A 26,089-nucleotide genomic window follows, 5' to 3' on the forward strand; every position below is an offset into this window, starting at 1 on the left:
TACACACCGTGTGAGTGGAGGGACCACGCCCCCTGACCGCCCCTCCCCCATCCCCGCGATTCCCACGCTCATGACCCGCGTCGAGTCGAATGTCCCGCTCAAATTCGAAGGCGAGCTGTCTACACGGCCGATGTTTTGAATTTTGATCAGACGGCCCGGCAACTTGAAATATGTAACCAACCCCCCCCCCCCCCCACTCCCACATGCCCCGGACTGTCCGGGGCATGTGGGAGTGGGGGGGGGGGGGTTGGTTACATATTTCAAGTTGCCGGGCCGTCTGATCAAAATTCAAAACATCGGCCGTGTAGACAGCGGCCGGACAAATTGTGATAAACAGCCGGCGTTTCGTGGGACCACTCAGCCAGTCTTCCACTGTTAGTTCCGACTCTGGCCGCCGCGCCGGTGGTGGCGCTAGCTGTCGGTCCGTTCGGGGGGGGGGGGGGACTCGTGGGAGAGCGCGCGGGAGTCGGTCGCGCGCGAGCGTAGAGGGTGGATGTGTGACGGGGGCTCCGACGTGAATCGGTGGGAACAGTGTCGCTCGTGTGAACTTTGCACGATTAGGTCTTCGCAGCAGCGCATTCAGTGCAGAAAGAAGCCAACTCCAAGTCACTGTCCCGTGTGATGCTCGCGATTGGCGGAACTATTCATCGTCTTTGAACTCTGCGGACTGCGCCGGGTGTATCTCGTCTCCTGTCTGTCAAAGTCGCCACCATGACCATCACGTCTCTCTCAGCGGAGACGCTGGACAGCCACATCCTGACGCTGATAGACAAGCTGGACCACGTGCAGGGCGAGCTGAGCCCGCCGCCGGCGCGGCTGCCCATGCACGTGGAGGTGCGCCGGCTCGAGTTCTGGCGCGCCATCATCGCCGAGTGCATGGCAACGTTCTTCTTCGTGTTCCTGATCTGCGCTGCCAACGTGCCGTGGAGCACGCACACGGTCTGGGCGGCGCAGAGTCTGTTCGCCGGCGCGTTCACGGCCGGTCTGGCGGCCGCGGCGCTCACTCAGTGCTTCTGGCGCGTCTCCGGCGCGCACATGAACCCGGCCGTGACACTGGCGCACGCCGCCACGCGCAAGGTGTCGCCGCTCAGATGTCTGCTCTACATCACGGCCCAGTGCGGCGGCGCCATCGCCGGAGCTGCGCTTCTCTACGGGTGAGTTTCGTTGTGCGGGGAATGTTTTGGGCGGGTCGGTTGGTGAACGGTCGTAAATCTGGCCACCGATCGGCGACTGAAACTCACTGGAGTTGCGGTCACCTTATATGTGTATAAAACGGCGTTGTCTATTTCGTTAACCTGATTTTGTCCTCCCGCTCTCCATCTCTCGTGAAACTAGATTTCGCTGGACCTCGAATCGTCCCGTTATCCTTGTCAGGGAGATGTCAATGTCACATATTTGTATTTGTCCCCAATTACCTAGTCTCCCTCAGCTAAGGAGGTGTCCTCTAGCCCCCCCCCCCCTTCACCCCCACAGCTCGAGACGGTCACCGTTTGCATGACGTGATGCGCTCATCCATTGCTCATTCATTCGTTCGTTCATTCATTCATCCATCCATTATTTGTTATTCATCGGTCGCCAATTGGACGTTTATAGTCGATTTGATCGTTTATTTTCGGCATTTTTGGCGTGAAAGCTGCCCTTATTGTGAGTTGTCATTGAGTGGTTTGAATTTGTACATCTTACATGAAACGGAGCGAAATGGCGTCGAATAGAATACGCGCATCGGTCAGCGACAGTTGCCATGGAGACGGTAATAGGGCCTAGGGGAGTGATTTCAAACTGAATCTGAAGTAATTTTTCCCCAGCATGCGGGCATGCGGTCGCGACGGGACTCGCATCTTACGCGAGTCGACCTTACATAACATTTAAGTCGTCATTATATTTGTTGAAGGGCGGAAACACATTTTTATTACGTTCTGAGCATCAACTCATAAACATGGCATTTGAATGGTTATGTCCAACACCAGTCGCACCATCTTCCTGTGCCGTTCCATGGCCCGCCTCCCTGTCTGCCCGTATCTCCCCCTCCAATCACAGCATCTGAGTGCCGCTCCACCCACTATCGGTCGCCGCCCCGCGCGTTGTGCGGTGTGCGGTGTGCGCACTGCGTCCGGCGGCACGCGTTCGCCGCTCGCTGCTATCGCTCTCCCGTCCCTGTAATGACCCGGGGCGGACGATCGCGCCGCCCACCTCCCGCCTCCCGGCGTGGTGGCGGTGCCGGACGCCTAATCTGGGCGCAATCAGCGGGAGCGGCGCCGGCACGCACCTGCCCCGGCCCCGCTGCGGCGCTGCCCGCCGGAAGGTGCAGCGGTCGCCGTAATGACGCCCGGAGATGAGTCCAGTGTCGGGAGCCGCTCCGGCGTCCATTTGAGAGGCTTTCGGAGTCTGTCTTGGTAACCACCGGTCACCGGGCTAACCACGGGCCTGTCTGGCGGCGGGACGGTCCGGCGCGGGGCACCTGGCGCCCGGCCGGCAGGTGCGCGGCGGACCGGCGCCAGAGGCCGGGCCGCGCGGACCAGCTGCCGCCCGGTCCGCCCACCGCGGCGGCATAGTCCCCTGCTCTCTCCAGTGCACCCGTCCTCGGACAGCGGCCACAGATGCGCCGTGCAATGAGTGCTCAGGTTGGAAGGTGGCGAGACCGGTCCTTGTTCAATGTTTTGTCTGTCTTGTGAAATTTAGTAAGATTTCAGGGGCCTTGATTCTTTCGATTCGAGGTCGTACCATGTGTTGCGGACGTCTCTGGCTTTCTTGTGTGGACTGTATAGTGTGTTTGTTACGTCTCGCAGCATTCGGGTTGGCGGCCGGGGTGAATTGTGAGAGGATGTAGGATTACTAGAGGCAGTGAACGAATAATGAAGAAGGGAAGTATCTAATCGGTAAATAAATAAACACGGATGAATAATTTACGGATCAAGGTTCAACAGCGCCCGTCTCAGAGCGCATAAGGAGCACACCTCGCGGCATGCATGTTGGGTCGTTCAACAGCGCCCGTCTCAGAGCGCATAAGGAGCACACCCCGCGGCATGCATGTTGGGTCGTTCAACAGCGCCCGTCTCAGAGCGCATAAGGAGCACACCCCGCGGCATGCATGTTGGTTCTTTCAACAGCGCCCGTCTCAGAGCGCATAAGGAGCACACCTCGCGGCATGCATATTATGTAGGATGACAGAGGATTGATAGGAATAGTGAGTAGACCCGGCCACCGTGAGAACTGTGAGCTGCGCGCCGCTCTCCTTTCCTCCACTCGCCACTTCGGTTTCACTCACACCACCACCACTTAAACACAGTCTTCCAAATAGAAGAGTTCGCTATTGACCGAAGACGGCGAGATGGCAGCAGTACAGCACAGACACAGTAGTTAGAAAAGTTAGACGTGAGCGGCAGCAGAGCGCCACCGTCCGCGTTTGAGAGCGAAGTGAACTCGTCGGCGACTAACAGTGAAGTGAGACCGAGCAGAGCCCGGTATCGGTTCAAATACGTGGCCAAAATGTCACTCGATACAGGGGTCGTGACGCAGAGCACAAAAAAGGCGGCCGGCACGCCGCGTCCCCTCACACACCCTTCCAGTTCCCAGGCCCAGGGCCCCGCCGGCCCCATTCGGAACAGGTGACAGGTCAGCCGGGTCGCAGGGTCACAGGGGGACGCCGTTCGCGGCGTCGATACGGCCCATTGCTTCTGTCTCAGAAAAAAGCTATGCGCGGCGACAGGTGGCCGCTGGGCGGGCGGCGGCCCGGCTCGGCGGCGGGACCGGCGAGGCGGGGTGACGGGCGGCGCGGCGGCGGCTCGTCTCGGCATCAGCGGCGCGACATTTGCCTAGTTTGTCGGCAACATCACTCCCCCCTGTGTTCGGTCGTACGTTCCGAACACACACAAATGACCGACAAACTTCTCACACGCTATTCCTATGACTACTCACTAGTAAGCGGCACACATGGACATCAGACATTTGCCGAGCGAATAAGCCAAGCCAGACCAGGCCGACCAACACGGCGCTCGTTCGCCATGCGTTGACTTTTCTCCTCTCGATTCGTCTCGTTCTCAGCTTCAATTCACTTGTGGTCCTCTACTTCATCGTCTTCCTCCTTCTTCGTCTTCCTTCATCTTCTCGACATCCTCCTTCTCCCCGTCTGCACAGATTCACTTGCATTCCTCTTCTCAGAAGCAGATCTTGGTGGCTGGTCGCGTGTACAGTTTCGCGATAGCCGTTTGAAGCTCGGCAGACCGGACTCTGCCACCCGCTGCCGGCAACACGCGGCAGATGCGGGCCAACGGGCATGAGCCCCGAAACATGTTTGGGTCTGCCATCAGCACTAAGTCCCCAACTTGCAGGTTTCTCTGCTCCTTGCGCCACTTGCTTCTCTGGATGAGAGTCCGCACGTACTCTCTTGTCCACTTCTTCCACACATGTTCCGCCACAGCTTGGACATGCTTCCATCGGTGTCGGCTGCACATGTCTGTCTTTCACGAGCCCTGGCGCGAGATGCCTCGAAGCGCCACCAAGCAGAAAATTATTTTGCGTCAGAACTTCTTGGTCTGGCGGCTCCGAGCTGACGTGGATCAAGGGTCGATTGTCGACCATGTGCTCAACTTCAGTGGGCACCGTCACAAGCGCTTCGTCTGTGAGCACCTGTGGACCCACCACCTTCTTCCGAGTGTTCTTCACCGATCGCACAATTCTGCCCCACACTCCCCCCATGTGGCTAGCAGCCGGGAGGTTGAAGAGCCGGTCAAGTTCGAAGACAATGAGCTTTCCTGCGATCTCCCTTTCCATGGCTTGCAGCTCCGCCTTTAGCTCGAGACAGCCTCCCACGAGGTTGGCGCCGTTATCGGAGAGTCTGACTGATGGTCTCCCTCGCCTTGCGTCGTGGTGTGGTGAGAGCGGAAGCAGATCACTCTTCCCAGGTAGCTCGTTCCCCAGCGCCCGACTGTGGGTTTCCTCCGGATAGCTTGTCCTCTGCAACCGTTTGAGTATCCAGATTCCGGCATCCCTGAGTTCTTGGGCACTGAGAGGCCCGCTGAGACGCGTTTCATCGTCTGAGGCGCATATGGCTGTGTTGTGAGTGAAACGTCTCACACAGGCCGCCGCTCGACGGTACTTGAGCCAGCACGAGCTCTTCATGGCGTCTGGTAGCACGGGCTGTCGTTGGGTTGTGAGTCCCACGAAGTTCTCTTCCTTCACTGCCTCTTGTCCTGGTCTGAGCGGGCTTGCGTCTTGCTTTGATAGCCGGTTTTCCTCATCTTGCCACAGAAGACCGCGGCCGCGGAGCCGATTGCAGTCTGGCGATAGCTCGGACGCGGCCAGCTCTCTTGAGCAGTCGTCTACAGGATTCAGCGTTCCTGACACGTGACGGCACTGCTCCTTTCTGGTCAGGTCGTCGTTGCGTTTGAGTCTTCGTTCCGTGGCTTCGAGCCGTTTCATTGCGATCCGTCCGTTGTCGGGGAGCTCCACCCGGTCTTCCTTCCGCAGCATGCCTGTTTCATACCTGTCCGGCGGCTCTTTTGTTTTGCCTTTCAGGATTGACAGCGCACGATCATCCTCCCGGGACTGTTCTACAGGCTCGTCGTACTTGGTCCCAAAGGCCTCCGTGCACCAGTCCTTCACGGTGGTTGCTAGCTCGTCGTCGCTGCTCTGGGCGTTGCGTTGCAGGAACATAACCTGGCGCAGGCTGCTTGGCTCCACTGCTGATATGGAACCAGCCAGTGCCCATCCAAACCCGGTTCTTATAGCTGCTGGCTGGTTGGAACGACCCACTCGTACTTCCTGTTGGAGAACGGCTTCCAGCACGTTCCCTCCGAGCAGCAGTTTCACTTCACCGCCATCATACTGCGGAAGTGCTAGTCCACGGAGATGTTTGCATTGCCTGAGTTGGCGGTGAGATACCGTTGGGGCAGTCACATTCAGTGATGGTACAGCCCAGGCTTCAGGGATTTCGATGTACCCTCTCTTCACACCATCGCCGAGCGCGCTGACCGTCAGGGTAACGCGTTCAGATGGTTTCTGAGCTCCGCTTCCCTCCACATTTTGGATGCAGAGCTGGCGAAGGTCCCCGGTGATGCCCAACTCCTGCAGGACGTCAGCGCTGCACAGTGACGTTTGCGCTCCGGTATCTAGCAACGCCAGCACGTCCTTTGATTTGGTCGCTCCGTGGACGCGAACCCGAACGACCTGCAGCAGTGTGTCGGTCTCATTGCTGAGGGAGGCTGCTACAAACGGCGAGTTGCATTTAGCTTGCGGATATGGTGCCGCAGCCGTTGCTGATCCGCTCGGAGAGTCTTCTTCCCTTGAGCTTCCGTCCTCGGGTCTCGCGTATCCTGAGCTTCTGTGTAGCATTGGATGATGAGTGAGCTTGCAGCCCTCCACTCCGCATTTCCGAGAGGATCTGCATCTCCTGGTCCAGTGGCCCTTCCTCAGACATGAGAAGCAAAGGCCGTTCTCGTACACCATCTCCATTCTCGCTTCCAATGTTTTCTTCTTGAATGACGGGCAGTCAGCCACCCTGTGATTATCGCCGCACACCAGACAGGGTGGCAGCGAATGTGGTTCCACTTCTCCAGCTCCATGAGTCGCTCCAGTCGCGAGCGCTGTCCTCCGCACCGCTCCTTCACGCTGCGTGCCGGCTGCATTCCGTTCCGACGTTCCAGACTGAACTGCCGAGAAGCTGAGGATGCTGACTTGCACCTGAAGCCATTCGCTGAAGGTCTTCAGAGTGGGTCGTTCTGGCCGTAGCCGAAACACTTCACGACCCCATTCTCGGGCCAGCTCATTCGGCAGCTTCTCCACCACCCTCCTGAGGTTCTCACTACTGGACAGATCGCTTGAATAGCCAAGATTCTGTAGGATGGTCACTGTGTTATGAACGATGGCGTAGAACTTTTCCATTGCTGGAAGATCCGTGAGAGCTGGTGGGTTGGAAGTGAAGATTTTCCACAACTGACTTTGGATGATGTCTTCTTCTCTCCCAAATCTTTCTTGTAGGGTTCTCAGAGCTTCCAGGTAGAGGCTGCCATTGAACAGCATGCCTTCAATAGCTTGGGCTGCCGGCCCTTCTACTGCGTTCTGCAAGTGAGCCATTCGCTCTGAGTCCGATAGAGACGGCTGGTCGTGGACGAGAGCCTTAAATAGGCCGATCCAGCGAGGCCACTCCTGAGGGCTGCCTCGGAAGGTAGGCAGCGTCAGACGTGGTATACTTTTCACGAACGCTGATGGGCCCGGGACGTCACATCGCCGCTCGGAACCCAACGCTGTCACCCAGCTGGTTGGGTCCTGGTTGGCAGTTCTCGGCTGGTTGGCTATCGAAGAGGTACTAGTAGCTTTCGGTGGCGGCGGCTCGCGCCGGAGCTCTCCCAAACCACTGATCACGCGTTCTTGCTCTTGCTCGTTTCCCTTCCCGCGGCCGCATCCGGTGTTGTTTTGACGACTAGGCGCCACTTCCACAGCGACCTCATCTTCAAAGTCGTGTCTTCGTTCCCACTCCAACTCGTTGCCAGCGGCCCTCCAGAGACGCGCCTTCAAAGTCGCACGTTCCACTTCCTCTTCTAGAGCCCTTTCTTCCAGCAAATCTTCTTGTTTTCTCATCTCTCGTTCTCTTTCTTTCCTTGCTTCTTCCATCGCTCGTTCTCTTTCTTTCCTTGCTTCTTCCAGCATATCTTCCTGTCTTCTCATCTCTCGTTCTCTTTCTTTCCTTGCTTTGAGATGCTTTAGTTCGAGAGCTTTCAATTCTGCGGTGATTTCAGCCTCCTTGAAAGTGGCTGAAGCCTTTGAGCCTCGTGATATATGAGACCCGCACACTTTGCTTCCTTCCTCAAGTTGCACCGATGGTAGGGGGAGCATTCCTGTGCGTGACGCTGAGCGGCTCGCTGATGGGCGAGTTATCGCCTCTTCAATTCTTGCGACCGTTTCGGCGTGCCGCGCTGTCATTCTTGTGGCGTACTCCTCCGCTTCTTCCAGCTCGCTCACATCTTGCAACTTCTCTACAAACTCCTCATTTGCATCCATGAAGGCGTCCAGCGTTGTGTGCAGCGTCTCGAGCCGCTTCTTCAATTCCTCCTCACTGGCTCGCCGCGCTATTTGCGCGTCAGCCCTGTTACACGAGCGTGTGAACATGGCTGCCTTGCGACCGCGATGAAGCTTTAATGCTTTCCGTTCAGCGGTGATATCTCCATCCTCTCCTCCTGCAGGGTCGCAGTTCTCTAGCATCGTCTCCCGGTTCTCCGTCTCCGTCTCCTCTTGCCCTGCAGGCTCGCAATTCTCAGGCGTCGTCTCCTGGTGCTCCGTCTCCATCGCGTCTTCCATCGGTCCACGATACTTCTCAACTCGACTGACACGGTGGGAGCAGAACTTATCGACGTCACGGACGGTTGTTCACGCACAGTATCGACTTATTGTACATTCTCTTCTAGACTTCTTACTTTCTTAGCTGATACCATCCGGCCCGGAGGACCAGCGAATGTTGCGGACGTCTCTGGCTTTCTTGTGTGGACTGTATAGTGTGTTTGTTACGTCTCGCAGCATTCGGGTTGGCGGCCGGGGTGAATTGTGAGAGGATGTAGGATTACTAGAGGCAGTGAACGAATAATGAAGAAGGGAAGTATCTAATCGGTAAATAAATAAACACGGATGAATAATTTACGGATCAAGGTTCAACAGCGCCCGTCTCAGAGCGCATAAGGAGCACACCTCGCGGCATGCATGTTGGGTCGTTCAACAGCGCCCGTCTCAGAGCGCATAAGGAGCACACCCCGCGGCATGCATGTTGGGTCGTTCAACAGCGCCCGTCTCAGAGCGCATAAGGAGCACACCCCGCGGCATGCATGTTGGTTCTTTCAACAGCGCCCGTCTCAGAGCGCATAAGGAGCACACCTCGCGGCATGCATATTATGTAGGATGACAGAGGATTGATAGGAATAGTGAGTAGACCCGGCCACCGTGAGAACTGTGAGCTGCGCGCCGCTCTCCTTTCCTCCACTCGCCACTTCGGTTTCACTCACACCACCACCACTTAAACACAGTCTTCCAAATAGAAGAGTTCGCTATTGACCGAAGACGGCGAGATGGCAGCAGTACAGCACAGACACAGTAGTTAGAAAAGTTAGACGTGAGCGGCAGCAGAGCGCCACCGTCCGCGTTTGAGAGCGAAGTGAACTCGTCGGCGACTAACAGTGAAGTGAGACCGAGCAGAGCCCGGTATCGGTTCAAATACGTGGCCAAAATGTCACTCGATACAGGGGTCGTGACGCAGAGCACAAAAAAGGCGGCCGGCACGCCGCGTCCCCTCACACACCCTTCCAGTTCCCAGGCCCAGGGCCCCGCCGGCCCCATTCGGAACAGGTGACAGGTCAGCCGGGTCGCAGGGTCACAGGGGGACGCCGTTCGCGGCGTCGATACGGCCCATTGCTTCTGTCTCAGAAAAAAGCTATGCGCGGCGACAGGTGGCCGCTGGGCGGGCGGCGGCCCGGCTCGGCGGCGGGACCGGCGAGGCGGGGTGACGGGCGGCGCGGCGGCGGCTCGTCTCGGCATCAGCGGCGCGACATTTGCCTAGTTTGTCGGCAACACCATGCATCACTTTAATTAAAACGGATCTTGCCTTGAAATATTTTTACCCTATAAACCTATTGTTCATAGAAAAGAACGGAGAAACAACTAACATTAGCGTCCATACGTCATCTTGTCGGAATTCTCGTTGTCCTTGTTTTGTTCTTTTCAGTGAAGAAAATGGGCCTTCATGAAGTGTTTTTTTTCAAGGGGCGGTTCCGAGTCTTTCGGGATAATTGGGGCCTTTTTGTCCCGCTGTTCGCGCTGGTAGCCTCTGAAGTACCGACAGGGCCAGCAGGAGAAAGGGGTTCGGACCGGTGCGGGCGGAAGGGACGGAGGGGTGGTGTTCGTGACCCCCTTCTGTCGCGTGGTTGAACTGGAACCACCGCCGAGCCGGACCGGTGGGTCCAGAAGTGGATCTCATCTCCAGCCGCCGTGAATCGGGTCCTACGTCAGTAAGATGCTGTTAGTGTGAGAGGGACAGCGTGTAGCGGTCCAGGAGTGTATGTGCTGTGGCGGCTCGGGGAGGGAAATGTCCCCCTGTTTTGATCCTGTTTTGGTGGAAAGCAGCTGGTCTCTGAACGGGCAGCTGCATGAAAACCCAAAGGGTTGATACGAGCCCTGGGAGCGCGAGCCTAAGGGACGGATCGACGGCATGCGATGAGCACTGGAGGAGCACCTAATTGTATCCGTTATGCAACGTTTCGATGCCCTAATAAGATCATGGCATTGCGATATACCTACGGCCCAGGTCCCTAGCGTATTGCATACTGAACCCTCGGCCTCTGGTGACCTAAGAAGTCTAGCTGCCTGGATGGATCGATGAGCCATTAAAGGGACCCTCCCACCTTAACATTATATTTGAGTTGAGATAGCCAAAATGGGGTCCCTGGCTAACAATTACCGGTTTCGGCACTCACAACATCGAGAAATGTCTTAAATCGGAAATATTGAATTTCAAAATTGCAGCATTTTGATTCAGAGGAGCTAATGCTTAGGAATACCCCTCTGAATGTGTGACGTCAGCGCAGATATCTAACGATTTTTAAATGTTTGACTAAAACGTTTTGTAGCACGCGGTGGTATATGCTATTTGCGCGCAACATCTGCCGCAAACGCCGCACTTCTAAAATAAAGTCGCTAGAAACAGCGGAGATCCCAAAAAAGTAAACAAAAGTAAAAGTCTAATATCTTGAAAACCGGTGAATATTTTTCGGTGAAATTTGGTAGATATTCGTTTTCGCTCTTTCTGAACCGAGCGACATCACTTTCATGCCAATTCATAAACTTTTTTGAAGGTGGGAGGGTCCCTTTAAGCTCGTAGTCACCGCTGCAGTTCGTATGCTAAATGCTTCTCGTGGTCCGTGCTACACTCTCACTACGAAAGCCGTCCTCTCGGGACAGTGACCGGCACCTCCCCGGTTGGGTCCGAGGGGCCGGCTGCAGTTTCGCCCGCGTACCGCGCCGGCCACCACCTGCTGCCGACCCGGCTCCCCGTGACAAAACACACCGGGATCGCTGCCGAGTCTCACGAGGCCAGAGCCAGCACGAATGGCAGTTCTGAGGCAGTCCAGTCCCATAGTCACAGAACCAGTGTTATAATGAGTGCAGAGCAAGTAAGCGTGACGTTGCATTGCCGTCTCGTTGTGACCTTATCGTTTCTTGCTTCGTGAAATCCACGATGTCGTGACGTCAGGCTGTCGTTTTTTCGGTTCACGCTGGTCGTTCGTGTCAACGTTCTCTTGATCTGCTCTGTTCCTGGACGTTGTAATCTTCATGTTCCTGCAGTGAGCAACATGACTGCAGACCTCACCCGGACAGGAATTGCAGATGTCAATGTTTGAGAGCGACTCGGATTCGTTGGCAGGCAGGCGTCGTGAACTGATTTTTTGTCGAGTTAGGCACGCTGGGTACTGGATTCGTGGCTCTTCTAATAACGAGGACTGTCAACTTTTGTAGCAATTATGCCTTTTAGGCTCTGCTTTTTGAAATTTTCTTTTATTACATATCAATGGGAGCTGGGATGCGTAAATAATCGCGCTGTCCAGAGGGCGCCGACCTCGCCTTCAGTTGGCTCCATTCACCACCGTTCGGTGGCCGTTTGGGTCCTGGCGGCGGTGAATTGGCGGCGTCGGTTCTCGCCGCTCGTGGTGTCAGCTGCTGCCGGCGGGTGAAGATGGCCTGCTTCCGGTCCCGTGGGGTGACACGGGGACGCCGGGCGGGCGGGGGACGCCGTCGACCGGCCGGCCCGCGGCCGACGACACCCGACACCGCTCGGCCCTGGATCTGAGCCCCGTCTCCGGCTCGACCCTGGAGCGTCGCACAGGCAGTCGAGTCTGGGCTCGAGGACATACGACGGTGGTGGACTACGTATAAGTAGTCCGTCGCTGTTATTTCAGGGCGAAGTGAAGGCGATGAGATTGGTAATGCATCAGGCTCTATTGTCCGGTTATGCTGGTGCCTAGACTTAGGTATGCCGGGGTCTATGATTGGTGTTGGGCCGTCCTACCCTACAAACGAGCCGACGCGAGTGGTTTCGGCCGCTGACAGCCAACTGAGGCGAACGCTTGGTGATAGTGGCGCGGGCAACGGGGGCCTAATCAACTCATAGCGGCGACGCGGCTATGGAAGGTTAGGACCCTGCCCGGGCGCCACTGAACGTGACCGGAGCAAAGGGAGACGGGGGTCGGAGACAGATAAATCACCCCGCCGACAGACGCGGGGCAGACCCTGACTAGGGGTGGTGCGAAGGGGAGTGTAAGAACGGGCGCGCCGCTGGCAGCAGAGCCGAGAGGCGCGAACGGCAGTCGTCGACTGCGACGGACAGCGAGTGGAGCAGAGAGTGGGCGAGAAGTTTCCCACCCACCCTCACCTATTTAATAGATGCGACTTCGAGATTCGTCAAACCTGCATATCCTTAATCCCGACCATATACCTCGTCGTTATCACTCCGTCGGTGCGTTTTTTAGGGGCCGTCCTACCCTACAAACGAGCCGACGCGAGTGGTTTCGGCCGCTGACAGCCAACTGAGGCGAACGCTTGGTGATAGTGGCGCGGGCAACGGGGGCCTAATTGGTGTTATGTATTTGTCTACATGTTTCCAGAGCATTTCCACGGGTTCGTGCGCCGGGCTGGTGAGCGGTCGTCTTGCCGTCTCCCCCATATGTCTCGCTGCGTGTTTGTCTTAGTCGCGTGTTGATTGTTGACTCGCGAGTCGGCTGCGTGGCCTGGCGTCAGACTGATGCGACAAAACGGGCAGCAGCAGCGGCCTGGGTCCGCCTCACAGGTCCCGCGTGACTGATCGAACGGTAACGCTGGCCCACTGGCCAATGGCTTCACTATAATAGTGCTACGTCATGTCCATGCTTCCTTCTTACGTTTCTTTGTTGCGTTGTTCTTTTGTTTCATCATCGTGATGCATTCCTTGGTTTCGTTAAGTTTGTACTTCCACTTCATCCGCGACGGGGTGGGGTCATAGATTCATAGATGTTTATCAGCTCCAGTTTTTGGTCATGGAGCAGTTAATTTACTGTGACACCTCCCAGGTCAAACCGGTATCACCAGCCTCTGATGTCTCGGCGCCGCCACTTAATTAGAACCCAGCCCACGGGACCGGCCTTGGTTCAGAGCGGCGGTCCGGCACTCGGCGCGGTTTGGGACAGAGCTTCTGTAAAGTGCTGACAAAATTTTCACATTACGTGGGCCTGATCGGCTGATACGGTCCCAGCGATGTCGTCAGGCTGCCGAAACCACCGTGCTGGGTGTTTGAGGTCAAAGTCCAATGCCGTATACTGGTGCCCATCTTAAGAATGGGTCATATACCATGTGAAATTGAACACATTTGGATGGCTGTTTGTCTCAGCAGTCAGCATAGCACTCTACTGTAATCTGATGCTGACCCGATCCTCAAGAAATTGACAGCCAACAGCGATAGTTGAGCCAGTAACTTGACACCACTTTATAATGTCGCATCCCGCTCCTTCCGGGAAGTGACGGACATCCCCGACTGTCGGTAGCCGTCGGCATGTAATGCCACACCGGTGGATTGTGCTGACGCGGTGCCTCAAAGGTCACCCCCCGGCTGCAGTGAAGTCGTCATGTGACACCGGGCCGAGCACGGTTCCCCAGGGCTCTTCAGACAATGGACGACCATTGTGAGCTTCCGGTGACCTCACCCTCACCCTCCCTCTGCCGGGGCACTGAGCCGTCACCCGACCTCTGTATGTCCAGGAAACTGACAACAGTGACCGCCGGGCGCTGACCATTGGCCAGTCACTGACCTGTGAATGCTGACCAGTGACCACTGACTTATCATCAGCGACCCAAGACCAATGGCCGACGTTGTTCAGCGACTGTTTTTCACTGTCTAAACAGGCTTGACAGGTAGCTGTGATAGTGACAGATCGGTGTGGGCAGCTGTTTAGTGATCGGTGGCACTTCAGGTGTTCGTTTCTGGTTTTTATCTAAGGCAAAAAAGTGTTTTCTGACTGTAAATGAGATTAGATAGGCAACATTGGTGGTGTTTGGGCAAATAACGCCGGTAAAACCACCTCAAACACACTACGACCCGTGCGGCCAAGATTTCGTTACCTACTTTAGCTTGAACGAACGCCCAAGGCTTGGAGAAACTTAAAAAAAGCATCGGCTGGTATGTTGTAGCGTCAAGGTTACATTGGCTAACGCACTTTCTGCCCGGGCCGATCAGCGAATTCCTTCATCAGTGCCCGTCAAACGGGTTCGTCCCGTCATTGTAGCCGAAGTTTTTGTTATGGCCGTTATCACGATTCACGGCCACTGGCCCACTGGCGACAGAGAGTTATAATGAGACCATCTCTCTCCCTCTCTCCCTGTCCCTCTCGCCTCTGCCTCTACCTGCTTCCCGTCCTCGGCTCCCTTTCGCCTCTTTTGGTCATATTTCTTTCGTATCTGCGACCGTAACCAATCAGCCATGAAAAAGGGCTGACGTGGGGCCGAGCCGGCTTATTTCGACCGGCTGCTCTCTGAATCGGCGAGCTCCGAGCGCCACAGAGACCGTTGTGGGGCGCCTTAGTCGCAGCCGCGCCCTTTGCGACGCACAGTCGACGAGCGGCGGCGCGGCGCGGCGATTTAACTGGCCGGCGCATTGTGTCGACCGTCGGACTGAATGCGTCGCGCCGGCTCTCCTATCGCCCGGCTCAGGTGACCTGAATGGTCCGACACACAGATACGCAGACACGGAGCGGGGCGACATTCCTGGACGCCAGGTGCTCTGCGCCGCTCGTGGGCCGTCCGTCCCCTCCCCCTCCCTCGGCCGACCGGCGCGGCGGCGATAAGGAGGGGAGGGGACTCGGCACAGGGGAGGGGAGGGGAAGCGAGAGGTCCCGAGATCACGACAAGACGCCGGCTCACACCGCGGAGCCGCCGACGGCAGGTGGTGGCTGTGACGACCATTGACGAGCCGTGACTCGCCCCTGCAGCCTTGAGACGGCCCACATTCAGACTGGCGAACGGGTCTGCCCGGCCGGCGGCGTCTCAGCTGCCCACTGATGTCCCCGCCGGCACATCTCGGCACATGACCGGCATGAAGCGAGCTTTCACCAACGTGCGAGCCGAGATCAGGACATACCGGGTCTTTTCAGCGTCGCACTGGCTAAACCTGTTTGTGCGACGTGAGCGGATTTTACGAAATTGTGTCGTGACATCCGGTATGTCCTCGATGGATTCCAATACTCGGGCGGGGAGATGAGGACTGGTGTGGGGACAGCGCGTGCCGACAGCCCGTCAGCACATACCAGCTCCAACTGGCGCTGGCGCCGGGGTCTTCCGGCGGGCGTCCGTCGCAAACAGGGCCGGACCCCCGCAGGCCGGCTCCCTGCATTTCAGCGCCTCGCTCGGCCCCGGCGGCTCCTTCCTCGCGCCGTCCCCTCCCCGCGTCTCCGCTGGGCCTGTGTCGCAGATCGGCGGCACATGCGACCCGCCAGGGGCGACAGCAGAGGGCTGTAAGGGGAAGGGGAGTCTCCAGTCGCCGGGACTGTCGGCCAGATGTGCCTCAGGGCGCCAGCACCCGACCCGTCTCGTGTTCCCTCCGTTTGTTGACGCTGGGGGCTGCAGTCGCGGCGGAATGCAGCCTGTGCCGGAGTTGTGACGGCGGAATGTGCTGCTGACGCCCAAATGGGCTTCGCACGCTTCTTGCGAGGGAAACAAGCAGATCTTGACTGAGGGGTGCACGAGCCATGCGCGGGACGCCATGTGTACTGACGACCGAAGCGTGCAGATTGGCCTGTAGCCGCCCGTCCTTCCTGTGTCTGACATTGTGTTTTCTCCTCCTGCCGCAGGTCGTCGACGACCAGCCTGCAGGGCTCGCTGGGTGTGACGGTGGTGACGCCGCCGCTCACCGCCTGGCAGGGCTTCGGCGTCGAGTTCGTCCTCACCTTCATCCTGGTGTTCGTCGTGTTCTCGGTCTCGGAGCCGTCGCGCCGGCCGCTGGGCAACAGCGCGGTCGTCATCGGCTTCACCTACCTGGCCGTCAGCCTCGCCGGGGTGAGTTCAGCGCCAAACGCTGCGGTGCTTGGCCCTCAACACAGGACAGATCAGGGCTCGACACTCGCAAATGATGTTCAACACTTAACAGTAACACTAGCCTTGGACGCTAGAACTTCAGGCGGCTTCTGCACTCAACAATGGCTTGCTACAATGACAGACGACAAAGAAAGACGGTAATTTATGCTGCAGTTAGCCGTTCTGCTCGCTGGACATCTACTCCCTATTGCCCTACAGGATGAGTAATGAGAATGACTTAGGTGTGGGGGACGCTGTCCACACTCCAACTCGAACTCGGTGAGGTGCCAGAGGTCTGTAAGGTGCACCAGCTGGCGTCCGGATGGACCAGGGACTGCCGGACGCACCACCACCTGGTCCGCAGGGGACCGGGTAGGGGAGGGTTGGCTCCAGGGCACTGGCTGCTCGGACCGACCCAGGGGGTGAGGGGTGGGACTCTGGTGATGGATATGGGCCACCCGGCCACCAACACTGCCTCGGCTAGAAGAACAAAACAGGACCGGGAACCGGGCTCTACCAGCAGCACTGTGCTGATTTCCATAGGGCCGGTGGCACGGCGTGTGTCCTGTCCGTCCGGCCGTACCGAGAACCAGCTAGGGGAGGAAGGGTGGCGTGCGACCCTCCGCCGCCCGCATGCACAGGCCACAGAGGAAGTGGTTACCTGGCAGCGGTGGGTGGGGAGTTGTTCAAGGTCAGACCCCGCTCCGCGGAGTGAGGGTAACAGACGGCCGGCCGAGGGACCACATAGACGGGAACATCCCCGCGCTGGCGATGTCACGACACAGCCTACGTAGAGACAGAGGTCATGTCGTGCCGGCTGTCAGCTGTCAGGGGTCGGTCGGATCGGGTGTCAAGGGTCGGGTCAGGTCGTGTCAGGGGTCCCGGTCGGGCGTGTGTCGTGACACAGCGGTTTGTCGCCCGTCTCGCCCCGTCGCTGATTGTGATGAGTTGGCCTCTCGTCGTGTCCGACCTTGGTCCCCTATAGCCGCGGGGTGCACCGAATGGGACATCAGGCCAGGGGAGTCAGCTGTGGGCCGAGACCCGCCAGCCCGAAATGGGCCATGAACTGAACCGTTGGGCCGCGTTACTGACGGGCTACGACGCAATGCGCACGCCTGGTGTAGGACATTTACATAGATTACGATCGTTTCGCATTTCAATTGCTCTGCTCGTTCAGGTAATTACTTGGAAGTGTGTATTTCATATTCAAACTTACAAATACACTTGAAGGCTTTTGCCAAGAGATTTTTTAGGTGAAGCATTTAGAAGACCCAAAAGCTTCTGATTCTCCTGGTTTCTAGAGCGCAATTTTCTGGCATGGCAATATAAACTCTGTAGAGCATACCCATCACACCAAAGATGGACATTGTGAGGTTACGTTTCTGTGCACGCGCTAAACCTCCTCCAATCCCGGTACACAGTATTTACCGACTCGACCCCACCCATCATCTGCGGCCAGCCTGTGATCCCGACCGACCCGGGGCGGATGAACCGCTACTGGAGCACAGCCCGGCGGCGGGCGACAGCCGTGCAGCGCGTGCTAATTGCAGGTGAAAGCTGCAGAACGACGGCGGCATCACAATGCCGACCGGATGGCAGCCGCTGCCATTTCGCTGTAAACGCCGGCCTCGAGATTTATCGTGTCTAATTGCGGGAGACACGGCGTTGGTCCCAGGCGGCACTGTGCCCGGTGCCGTCGTGTGGGGCAACTGGTTGCTACATTCGGATTGGATGGTATAGGATCGACTGCCGACGCTGGTAGAAGTGCCGCTCGCTTATGAGCGTGCTCAAGCGATTACGGAGCACAAAGTTGAGGCGAGATGTCTGCAATGTTCATGCTGAGGTAGTGTTCCTGTTGCTTTAGGTATTGCTAAGCTACCCGAATTGCCAAGACAGGCATCAGTAACACGAAGTTACTCAAAAGTCAAAACGGCACCTACCTATTTCTTTCAAAAGAGTTGCTGAACACATTTTGTTTTTACCATGGCTTATGGAACAATGACTATACATGTTACATAATGTGCCGTCATTCGGTACTCCCGTCCCCCCACGCCGATGTATCACCACCTGCCTATTGCAGTGCTGACCGTGTATCTCTGTCTGTTTGTTGTAGATCCGCTGCACAGGAGCCTCAGTGAACCCGGCCCGCTCCCTGGGCCCGGCCTTCGTCATGAACATCTGGAAGGACCACTGGGTAAGAGTCAATGGCGTATACGTGCCTCATACATATGCATATGCAATGCATGTTTCTAACTATGTTATAGAGCTCATTACATGTAGCTATATACCTATTACCTATGGTCCGTGGAAAATGTTTCAAGCGACGTACTCATAGGTCGGCTAATGGCTTCGGCTGTCAGCACTCAACTGTAGTTTGACAGTGGATATGCGGATTAAAATGTTCCAAACGACCCAGCGCATTTTCTGTGGTCTGGAGGTGAACATGCGGTACTACCGGCTAATAATCTGACCACCATGGTAGCTGACTGACGTCAGTATCGCCGAGCGGAGTTCGATACGGGTGCGGAAGACTGGTCCGATCGCCTGTTGGACGCTACAAGTAGACCCACCGTAGTCGTCGCCGGTCCCTGCCCGCCCTGGTGGCCCGCACTAGCCTCCGCTCTAATCGCCGGCTACTGGCCCAGCCCGGCCCGGCCACCGGCCTTTATTACCGTAATAGCCGTGAGACGCCGGGCCGCGACCGGCACCGCCTTTGTCCCTGAGCTAGCGTCCCGCCGCCGCCGCCCCCGGCTCAGCGGACGCGTCACACTTGTCCCCTGCGAGCCGCACACGCCGCGCGGCAGGTCGCCAGATGCAGGCAATCATCATTAAAACGCATTGAGCCCGCTCCCATGGCTGAGAAAGGCTCCACCTCACCCCTGCCCCGCTGGTCACGTGTGAGGGCCGATTGACAGCCTGCCGGCCAGACGGGAGGGGGAGTGTGAAGTGGCGAGCGGCCGCGGTTTACTGCGGGATGTCGTCCGGACCGCAGGCGGTGGAGCCGGCTGTTTGGGGCGCGGCTCGACGAGTCTTTGTCCCGGTGGTCGCGGCTGACAGACGGGTCCGTGGGGTGTTCTGTGAACGGAGCACGCCGCACCGGGGACGGTTTGGAGACAGAGGGAGGGCGCAGATGGCTGTCCTCTGCCGCCCCTCTCCCTCGCCCAGCTGCGCCCGCCGGCCGCCGGCCGCCGCTCGGTCGCTCAGTGTTTTCACGCGCTCAGTGATGCTCAGTGTGGCGAGTCCCCGCCATCTGTCGCCGGGTCCGGACTGAAACTGTGGCCTCCGCAGCGGGAGGGGCCCGCCGCGCAGATAATGTTACCACACAGACCGCCGGATGGCTTTTGATAGGGCTCAGCAGATGTCATAACCAGAATGTCGTTCGCCGAATCGAACAGATGGCAGTGCACGAGCGACGCGGGCTGTTCGATTTTCCCACGGCTCGGTTTGAAAAGCACGCAACAGTATCATGTGCTGTTTAAATGCTGGGAAGTGAGATGGATCTAATCGATTGTTGAAAGCTATGGCGGTTTAAACTCTACATAATGACCTTCATATGGCTACGTAAATTTACAAAACAATAATGAATAAAATTGGGAAAGGCAATTTTCCTTTGAATGCAAATGCTTCAAGTGGAAGACGTAGGTACCTATTTGTACTCTTTCAAGCTGCGTTTTTAACAAACAAGCACATTACAGCGTTGTCGCTTCAGCTTGTATCTATGTTGCTGATTGTGGCCACTGGCCTCTTATGTTCCAGGTCTACTGGTTCTCGCCCCTTACCGCCGCTGTGGTGGCCTCCTACGTGCACGAGTACATCTTCAACCCCAACCGACGCTACCGGCTCAAGGACACCATGGATACAGGTATGGGCACTACAGTGGCTACGTTAATAGCTTCCTTCTCATGTAGTTAAATCGCCGGTCTTTTTGCATTCTTATGCTAAAGTAAATTCATCGGTGACCGGTGTAGTCCTTCGCTTTTCAAGGGAAGTTACTTTTCACGACGATTTGATGTTGTAGTTTGTTCTGTTCGCAAAGTGCGGTCCCTCAGTTTTTTTCAATTGATCATCACTGCGTTACACCTGGACCAAAGCATGCCAACTTCTTACAACGTATCTTTGACCAGTGACCCAAGACAATGTCCGTCTGTCCCGTCTTCTGCTGCCACCTGGTGGCGAGCCGTTTGAAGTGACCGCTAGATGTCAGAATGACGGCCAGGCCCTGGCAGATCACTGATTCTCTCCCCCTTCCCACCACAGAATCTCTGGGCGGCCAGAGCGATGACGAGGTGTTCGAGGAGGACCGGCCCAAGCTCTCCTCGGCCGACTACAACACGCTGCGCTCGCAGTCGTACGCCATCTACGGCGCCGGCTCCAAGCCCAGCCCGGCCGGCGGCGCGCGCTCCGTGTTCTCTGTACCGGCGTACCGCGGCGTACACCGGGCCGAGTCGGTGTACGGCGGTACCAAGTCGCTGTACGCCTGCTCGCCGCCGCCCAGCCGCGCGCACCTCGCCAGGTACGGGGCGGAGGGGAGATGCGGGGAGGGTTGGCCGCTTATTGTATTGTATTGTATTACCTTCATGGACAATCCACGCGGGGCGTGGCGATTACAGTCCAGAGTCTGAGTCGGGCACAAACAAAAACATGCGGGGACAAGAAACACAGGCATACAGATTCAATCGCTGGACATTCGCTCTCTCTATATACAAACGGACGATTCAAGACAGCACACCGCATACGGATGTCGCACCTCCTTCCCCTGACACGGGTCATCGTCGGGCGGTCGCCATCGCCGGACAGACTGCAGCCTTGGCCGCACGGGCGAATGGGGCGGGGCGCTGTTCGATGACACCGGGAGGCAGACTGTTTAGTAGCGCCGCGGCCCGGTAGCCGAATCGTCGCTTGCCAGTCTCGAGCCGCGAGCGTGGAAGGTGGAAAAGGTGGTCCTGCCGGGTGGACCTCTCTCGCGCGTCACTGTTATTCGTGAAGATGGCAGCTAGTGCTTCGGGCTCGCCGTTGCTTATTATTTTCTGCGCAGTTACCATGGTTTTAACATCGGCCATAGCTTTCGGAGGCATCCATCCGAGTGAATCGCGGAGGCCAGAGACGTGATCGAATTTCCGGCGGCCGAATATGACCCGTGCTGCAAAGTTTAGAATTTTTTGAAGTCGGTCGAAGTTTTTCTGGGAACCATTTCCATATACAGTGAGGCAGTACTGGACGCGCGAGATGACGAGTGCAGTCACGATCGTTTTGAGGATACCGTCTGGGAGGCAGTGTCGTGCGTGGGAGAGGCCGATCAGTACGCCCATGCAGCGACGGCTCAGCTCGGCCACGTGTGCTTCCCAGGTGAGTGCGCCGTCGAATACAACACCCAGGTTTCCCACCTGCGCGCACGGCAGGAGCTCAGCGTCACGGAAAGAGATTTTGAAGCGAGGCAGGTTACGTAGGTTTTGTCGGCTACCGAATACCATCAGTTGAGTTTTAGAAGCGTTGACTTTCAGGGCGTGTGCGCAGAACCATGCGTTAAGTGACTATAGCGATGCCTCCATGCGCGAGATGAGACTCCTGATGTCGTTGCGTGGGCCGCTCACCAATATCTGGGTGTCGTCTGCGTACTGATAAGCGGTGGCGTCTCCGGCAAATAGTGAGAGGTCGTTGGAGAATATAGTGAAGAGGAGGGGACCCAAAGCCGAACCCTGGAAAACTCCTACGGTGTTTGGGAGCGGTCGAGAGGTTATCTTACGGCCGGTTTTGTCTTTCAGGGATACACTCTGCGTGTGTCCCTGAAGATAAGCGGAAAACCAGGAGGTCTCAATACCGTAGATTTGGAGCTTTTTGACAAGGAGTTCATGGTCAATGACGTCAAAACATTTGCTAAGGTCTATGAGGCATAGCATTGAGATCTCACCCCTATCGGTGGCGGCAAGGATGCTATCTGTGACTGACAGCAGTGCAGTCTCAGTGGAGTGTCGGGGGCGGAATCCGTGTTGGGTAGACGAAAGAAGGTGGTTATGGGTGAGATAGTGATAGAGCTGCTGATGGATTACACGCTCGATGATTTTCATGATTACGGGAACTAGGGAGATCGGTCTGAAATTGCTGGGGTCAGATGGGTTGCCCGACTTGAAGATCGGTTGAACGATAGAGTGTTTCCAGGGGTCAGGAATGTCGGAACGGGTGATTGAGACGTTAATGATGTGTAAAATGATGTCGCCAATAGTTTGGAAGCATACTTTTAACATGCGGATGCATATACCGTCAGTGCCACGCGCGGCAGAGTTTCGCATGCTGAACACTGTGAGTCCGAGTTCCCCGAGAGTGATGGCCCTCGGCCTAAAGCTGCATGCGCCGACACGGGGTAGACGTACATTTAGATCAGTATCGTTGTTTTGGGTACTCAGTTCGGTGGCAATGCGGGGCCCGACAGAGACGAAGAAGGAGTTCAGATCGTCGGGAGATAGATCGGGCTGAATATTTGGACCATCTTTCTTTCCAGCGATCACTGATTTGATGCTTTGCCAGACTTTGTTTACCCCACGCTCGCTGATCTCGTTTTGGAGGACGTGACGGCGGTCTCGGCGTAAGGCGGCACGGACGGAGCGGTTAAGAGCCTTATACTCGGGAGACTCGCGGCCTAGCCGACGTAACGCGGAGCGACGCCTGGACATAATGTCGCGGGTGGCGGCAGATACAGGGGGCGCTGTAGGATTTCTTATCAGCACATTTTTGAGGGGGGCATGGTCGTCGAAGACAGGTAGAAAGTTGTCTAAAAAGACCTGCCACTTGTCAGCAACAGACGTCGAGTTATAAACTTCCTGCCAATCGACACTCAGCAGCTCTTGGTTGATAGAGTGAACGTCCACTTGGTTAAGTGATCTAGATTGGATGACAGTTGGTTTGAGGCGCTGCTTAGGCACGTCGACGGTCACGTGGATGAGTTTGTGTGGGTTAGATAAGCACGTGGAGGATGTGGGGGTGTTGGCTAAATTTCATCGCACGTATTGTAACAAGTCCAGTGTAGAGTATTGCATATGAATCTCCATTCGCTTGATCCTTTCTCCTGTGTTTCAAAGAGCTTCTCACACGGATTCTGAGAGTAAAGGTTTAAGAAAATGGTACCCAGTAATGTAACATCATTGCAACGTGATCGCATTTATTTTGTCCACATTGTAACGTTCCACCCTTCACGTCCTGTCCACACTGCGATATGTGCCGGGCACCCGGTCTGACGGTCGGTTCCTGGTCGACAGGTCCCAGTCGGTGTACACCAAGGACCGCCGCTGTGCCCAGGAGGGGGGCCGCGCCGGCATCACAGCCGCTCAGAGCGTGTACCCTCGGATCGGCGGCGGCGGCGGCCTGGCGCAGACAGAGTCCATGTACGCCACCCGCAGCTGCGCGCGCCAGGAGCCCACCTACGCCGACCGCCGCGCCGCCGCCGCCGAGCAGGCCGAGGCGCACAAGCCGCTGTATTCTACCAAGGAGGACGCGCTGTCCTACAGCACTGCCACCACCCAGTTCACGGCCAGCTCACGGGCCGACGACTACGGCCATTACCCGGCGGTGTCACGGCACGACGACTACGCCGTCTACGGCAAACAACCAGAGCTGTACTCCAAGCCGCAGTACCCGAGTTACCAGTCGGCGGCCGCTGAGAACGCGCACAACCAGCGCAGTGCCGCCGGCCGGTCGCACGGCTCCGCGCCCGGCGCCGGCGGCCTGCCGTCCTACGGCGCCTACTCGGGCCGCTCGGGGCCGCCGCCGCCGCCCCCGCCGCCGAGGAACGGAGACATGATGTCCCCGCGGTCCGTGGCCGGGTCGGAGACGACCTCCGGGCTCACCACGCCCAACTCGGTGAGCTCCTACCGCTGAGCCAAAGGTGAGCTCAGCGGGTCGAAAAACAGGGGGCCAAGCTGAGCGAGCGAGGTGGGCTGAGTGGACTGCTCCGCTGCCGCTTGCGTACGAGAGACTGACAGGGCTGGTCCCTGAGGTGGTAGCCTGGCTGTAGTCATCACACTGACTCATCCGATGCTTCATTTGATACTCGAGATCGGTCCGGCCTCCTCCGAAGCCCCAACAAGTGCGGTGAGTCGAGCACGGGAACCTGATCCTGGTTGGATACGTGTTATTCCGTGCAGTCCAGCGCCGTGCTCATAGCGATCTTTGTGATGATTCTAACACGTGCCACGTAGTCACGTGCGGAAGCGTTCCACGTGTAATACTGGATACGCCGCTGCGGTAAAGACAACCTGTGTGAAGCGGCGCGTCAGACTTGAGGTAGCGTCAAGCGCCATCTATCGCACGTTTCCACAAAACAAGGTTCGCACCGTCAGCGCCAGAAGTACAGAACGGGAGGGTCAGTGGCTTCTCCTCTGCCGCCGCCTTGCAGCCTGGACTGTAGTGACCAAGCAACCGGAGTGAGGTCTACAAGTGGATTGTGTGCCACCTTCCAGAAGCAAGAGCAAGAGCAGACTCGCTTCAGTAGAAGATCGGGTATTTATTTCATACCTGACCGTTTCATTGTCATGTGTGGCAGTGTCATGCCGATTTGTCATGCGTCATGTCGATGTGTCATGTGTCATGCTGTTGTGTCATGTGTGTTGCAGTATGCCTTGATGTCATGTATCATTTGTTGATACTGGTATGTAGGTGAGTTAACCCGCGACCCAGCTCAGCTCACTGGTCCTGGCACGGCTGCCAGCACGCTCTGAGCGCGTTCACATGACACCCTCTTCCGGTCAGCGGATACGGCTCAGATCCTCCGTTTGTCGCGGCTGGCTGTGCTCGCACGCTGACTGAGTGTCAGTGTAACCGGCGGATATGCTTCCTTCGTCTCGGATCGTACCGAGACTGAGAGGAGGTAACTAGTCGCCGGACTGGCTACGGCGCCCGATTCGAGCGATTAACGGAGAGCCCGACGGGCAGGCTCCACCGAGGCAACGAGTCTTTTTTAATCGTGTTCAGCACAGATGTCCGTTTCATTGTACCACGTGTTTTAGTTCCCTGTACTGATGTGCCAAGTCATGTGTTCGTTGTACATTTGTGTTTTTGTTTGTCAAGGGCAGAGTTGGCAGACAAAGCGTTGTAAAGACCGTAGAGATGAACCATTGCTGACGCACGGTACATGTGTAATGTTCGTGGCGGTTGATGTTTGCATCGACAGTATTGTATTGCATAGGCTGAAGAGCGAATACACTTGATAATTATTTATTGCAGTCTTTATTATTGTACATGGTGATAACTACGATGTTCTCTATATTTTTTTTCTGTATCTACGAGCTACTTGTTGACTAATAATTGAAACGGGCGAGTCAATTCAATTCATGTATTTAGCAACTTTCCACTTTACAGTGGCTGTTTAAAAGTTACACGTCTTACAGTCAGTCGTTAGGAAATTGGTATGCCGGCCCCGTTGCAGCATCATAATCAGGCCTTGGCCTGGCATGCCCGGCTGAATTGGAGCGATAAACATTAGCGCCGCGCCGGCCCACTGCACTGCTGGTTAGGTGCCGCTGGATGCTGTGATGACTAATGACACATTCGCTGGCTGTGTGGTATCGTGTGGTATAGCCAGCGGTCTGGAACAGCTATAACAGACGGTATGTGCTGGGTCACTGAACTTTATAGGCTCTTGCTCTGGCCATGGCACCTAAATGAGGGTTTCGTATAGCGCAATGCGACGTTAATGTCGTGTGCAATGTGGCATGTGAAAGTTTATACGAGAAAGGCAAAAACGACCGAAAATATTCGCTACGAATCACCGAGAGCAGGACGCCTTGTTCACATTTTCTTGATTTGCCATAGACATGCATTACAATCCATATAAGTTCGCTAAGGGCTGCAGAACCGGTCCAAGCACAAAGGGCGCATGGGCTGCACGCTGCTTGGTTCGGGGTGCGGGAGGCGGCGCTATCCACCGGCGACTATGGGGCGGATGTTATGTAAATGTATCGGGTCTGACGGATGTTCCAGCTCTGATAGCGCGCCGTCAGCCCGTTGATCGCGCGCAGTCGGGCGCCGAAGC

General features: G+C 56.7%; 1 protein-coding gene across 1 annotated transcript; it reads left to right on the forward strand.

Annotated features, from left to right (window-relative positions):
* The first annotated feature begins 459 nt into the window (after positions 1-459).
* On the forward strand, positions 460-25,275 carry LOC122363950 (neurogenic protein big brain-like). Its single transcript, XM_043333832.1, has 6 exons — positions 460-1,154; positions 15,846-16,050; positions 18,182-18,262; positions 19,825-19,930; positions 20,326-20,581; positions 23,319-25,275. The coding sequence occupies exons 1-6, from the start codon at positions 712-714 to the stop codon at positions 23,935-23,937; spliced, it is 1,710 nt and encodes a 569-aa protein (XP_043189767.1). The 5' UTR covers positions 460-711; the 3' UTR covers positions 23,938-25,275.
* The last annotated feature ends 814 nt before the right edge of the window (positions 25,276-26,089 follow it).

Source organism: Amphibalanus amphitrite, unplaced genomic scaffold, assembly GCF_019059575.1.
Source record: "Amphibalanus amphitrite isolate SeventyFive unplaced genomic scaffold, NRLGWU_Aamphi_draft 000648F_arrow, whole genome shotgun sequence".
Lineage (NCBI taxonomy): Eukaryota > Metazoa > Arthropoda > Thecostraca > Balanomorpha > Balanidae > Amphibalanus > Amphibalanus amphitrite.

Excerpts from the sequence above, each read along its gene's own strand:
- LOC122363950 (XM_043333832.1), top strand. The coding sequence starts at position 712 with ATGACCATCACGTCTCTCTCAGCGGAGACGCTGGACAGCCACATCCTG. Across the intron at positions 16,051-18,181 it reads TGGCCGTCAGCCTCGCCGGG|ATCCGCTGCACAGGAGCCTC; the intron begins GTGAGTTCAGCG and ends TGTTTGTTGTAG. Across the intron at positions 18,263-19,824 it reads ACATCTGGAAGGACCACTGG|GTCTACTGGTTCTCGCCCCT; the intron begins GTAAGAGTCAAT and ends CTTATGTTCCAG.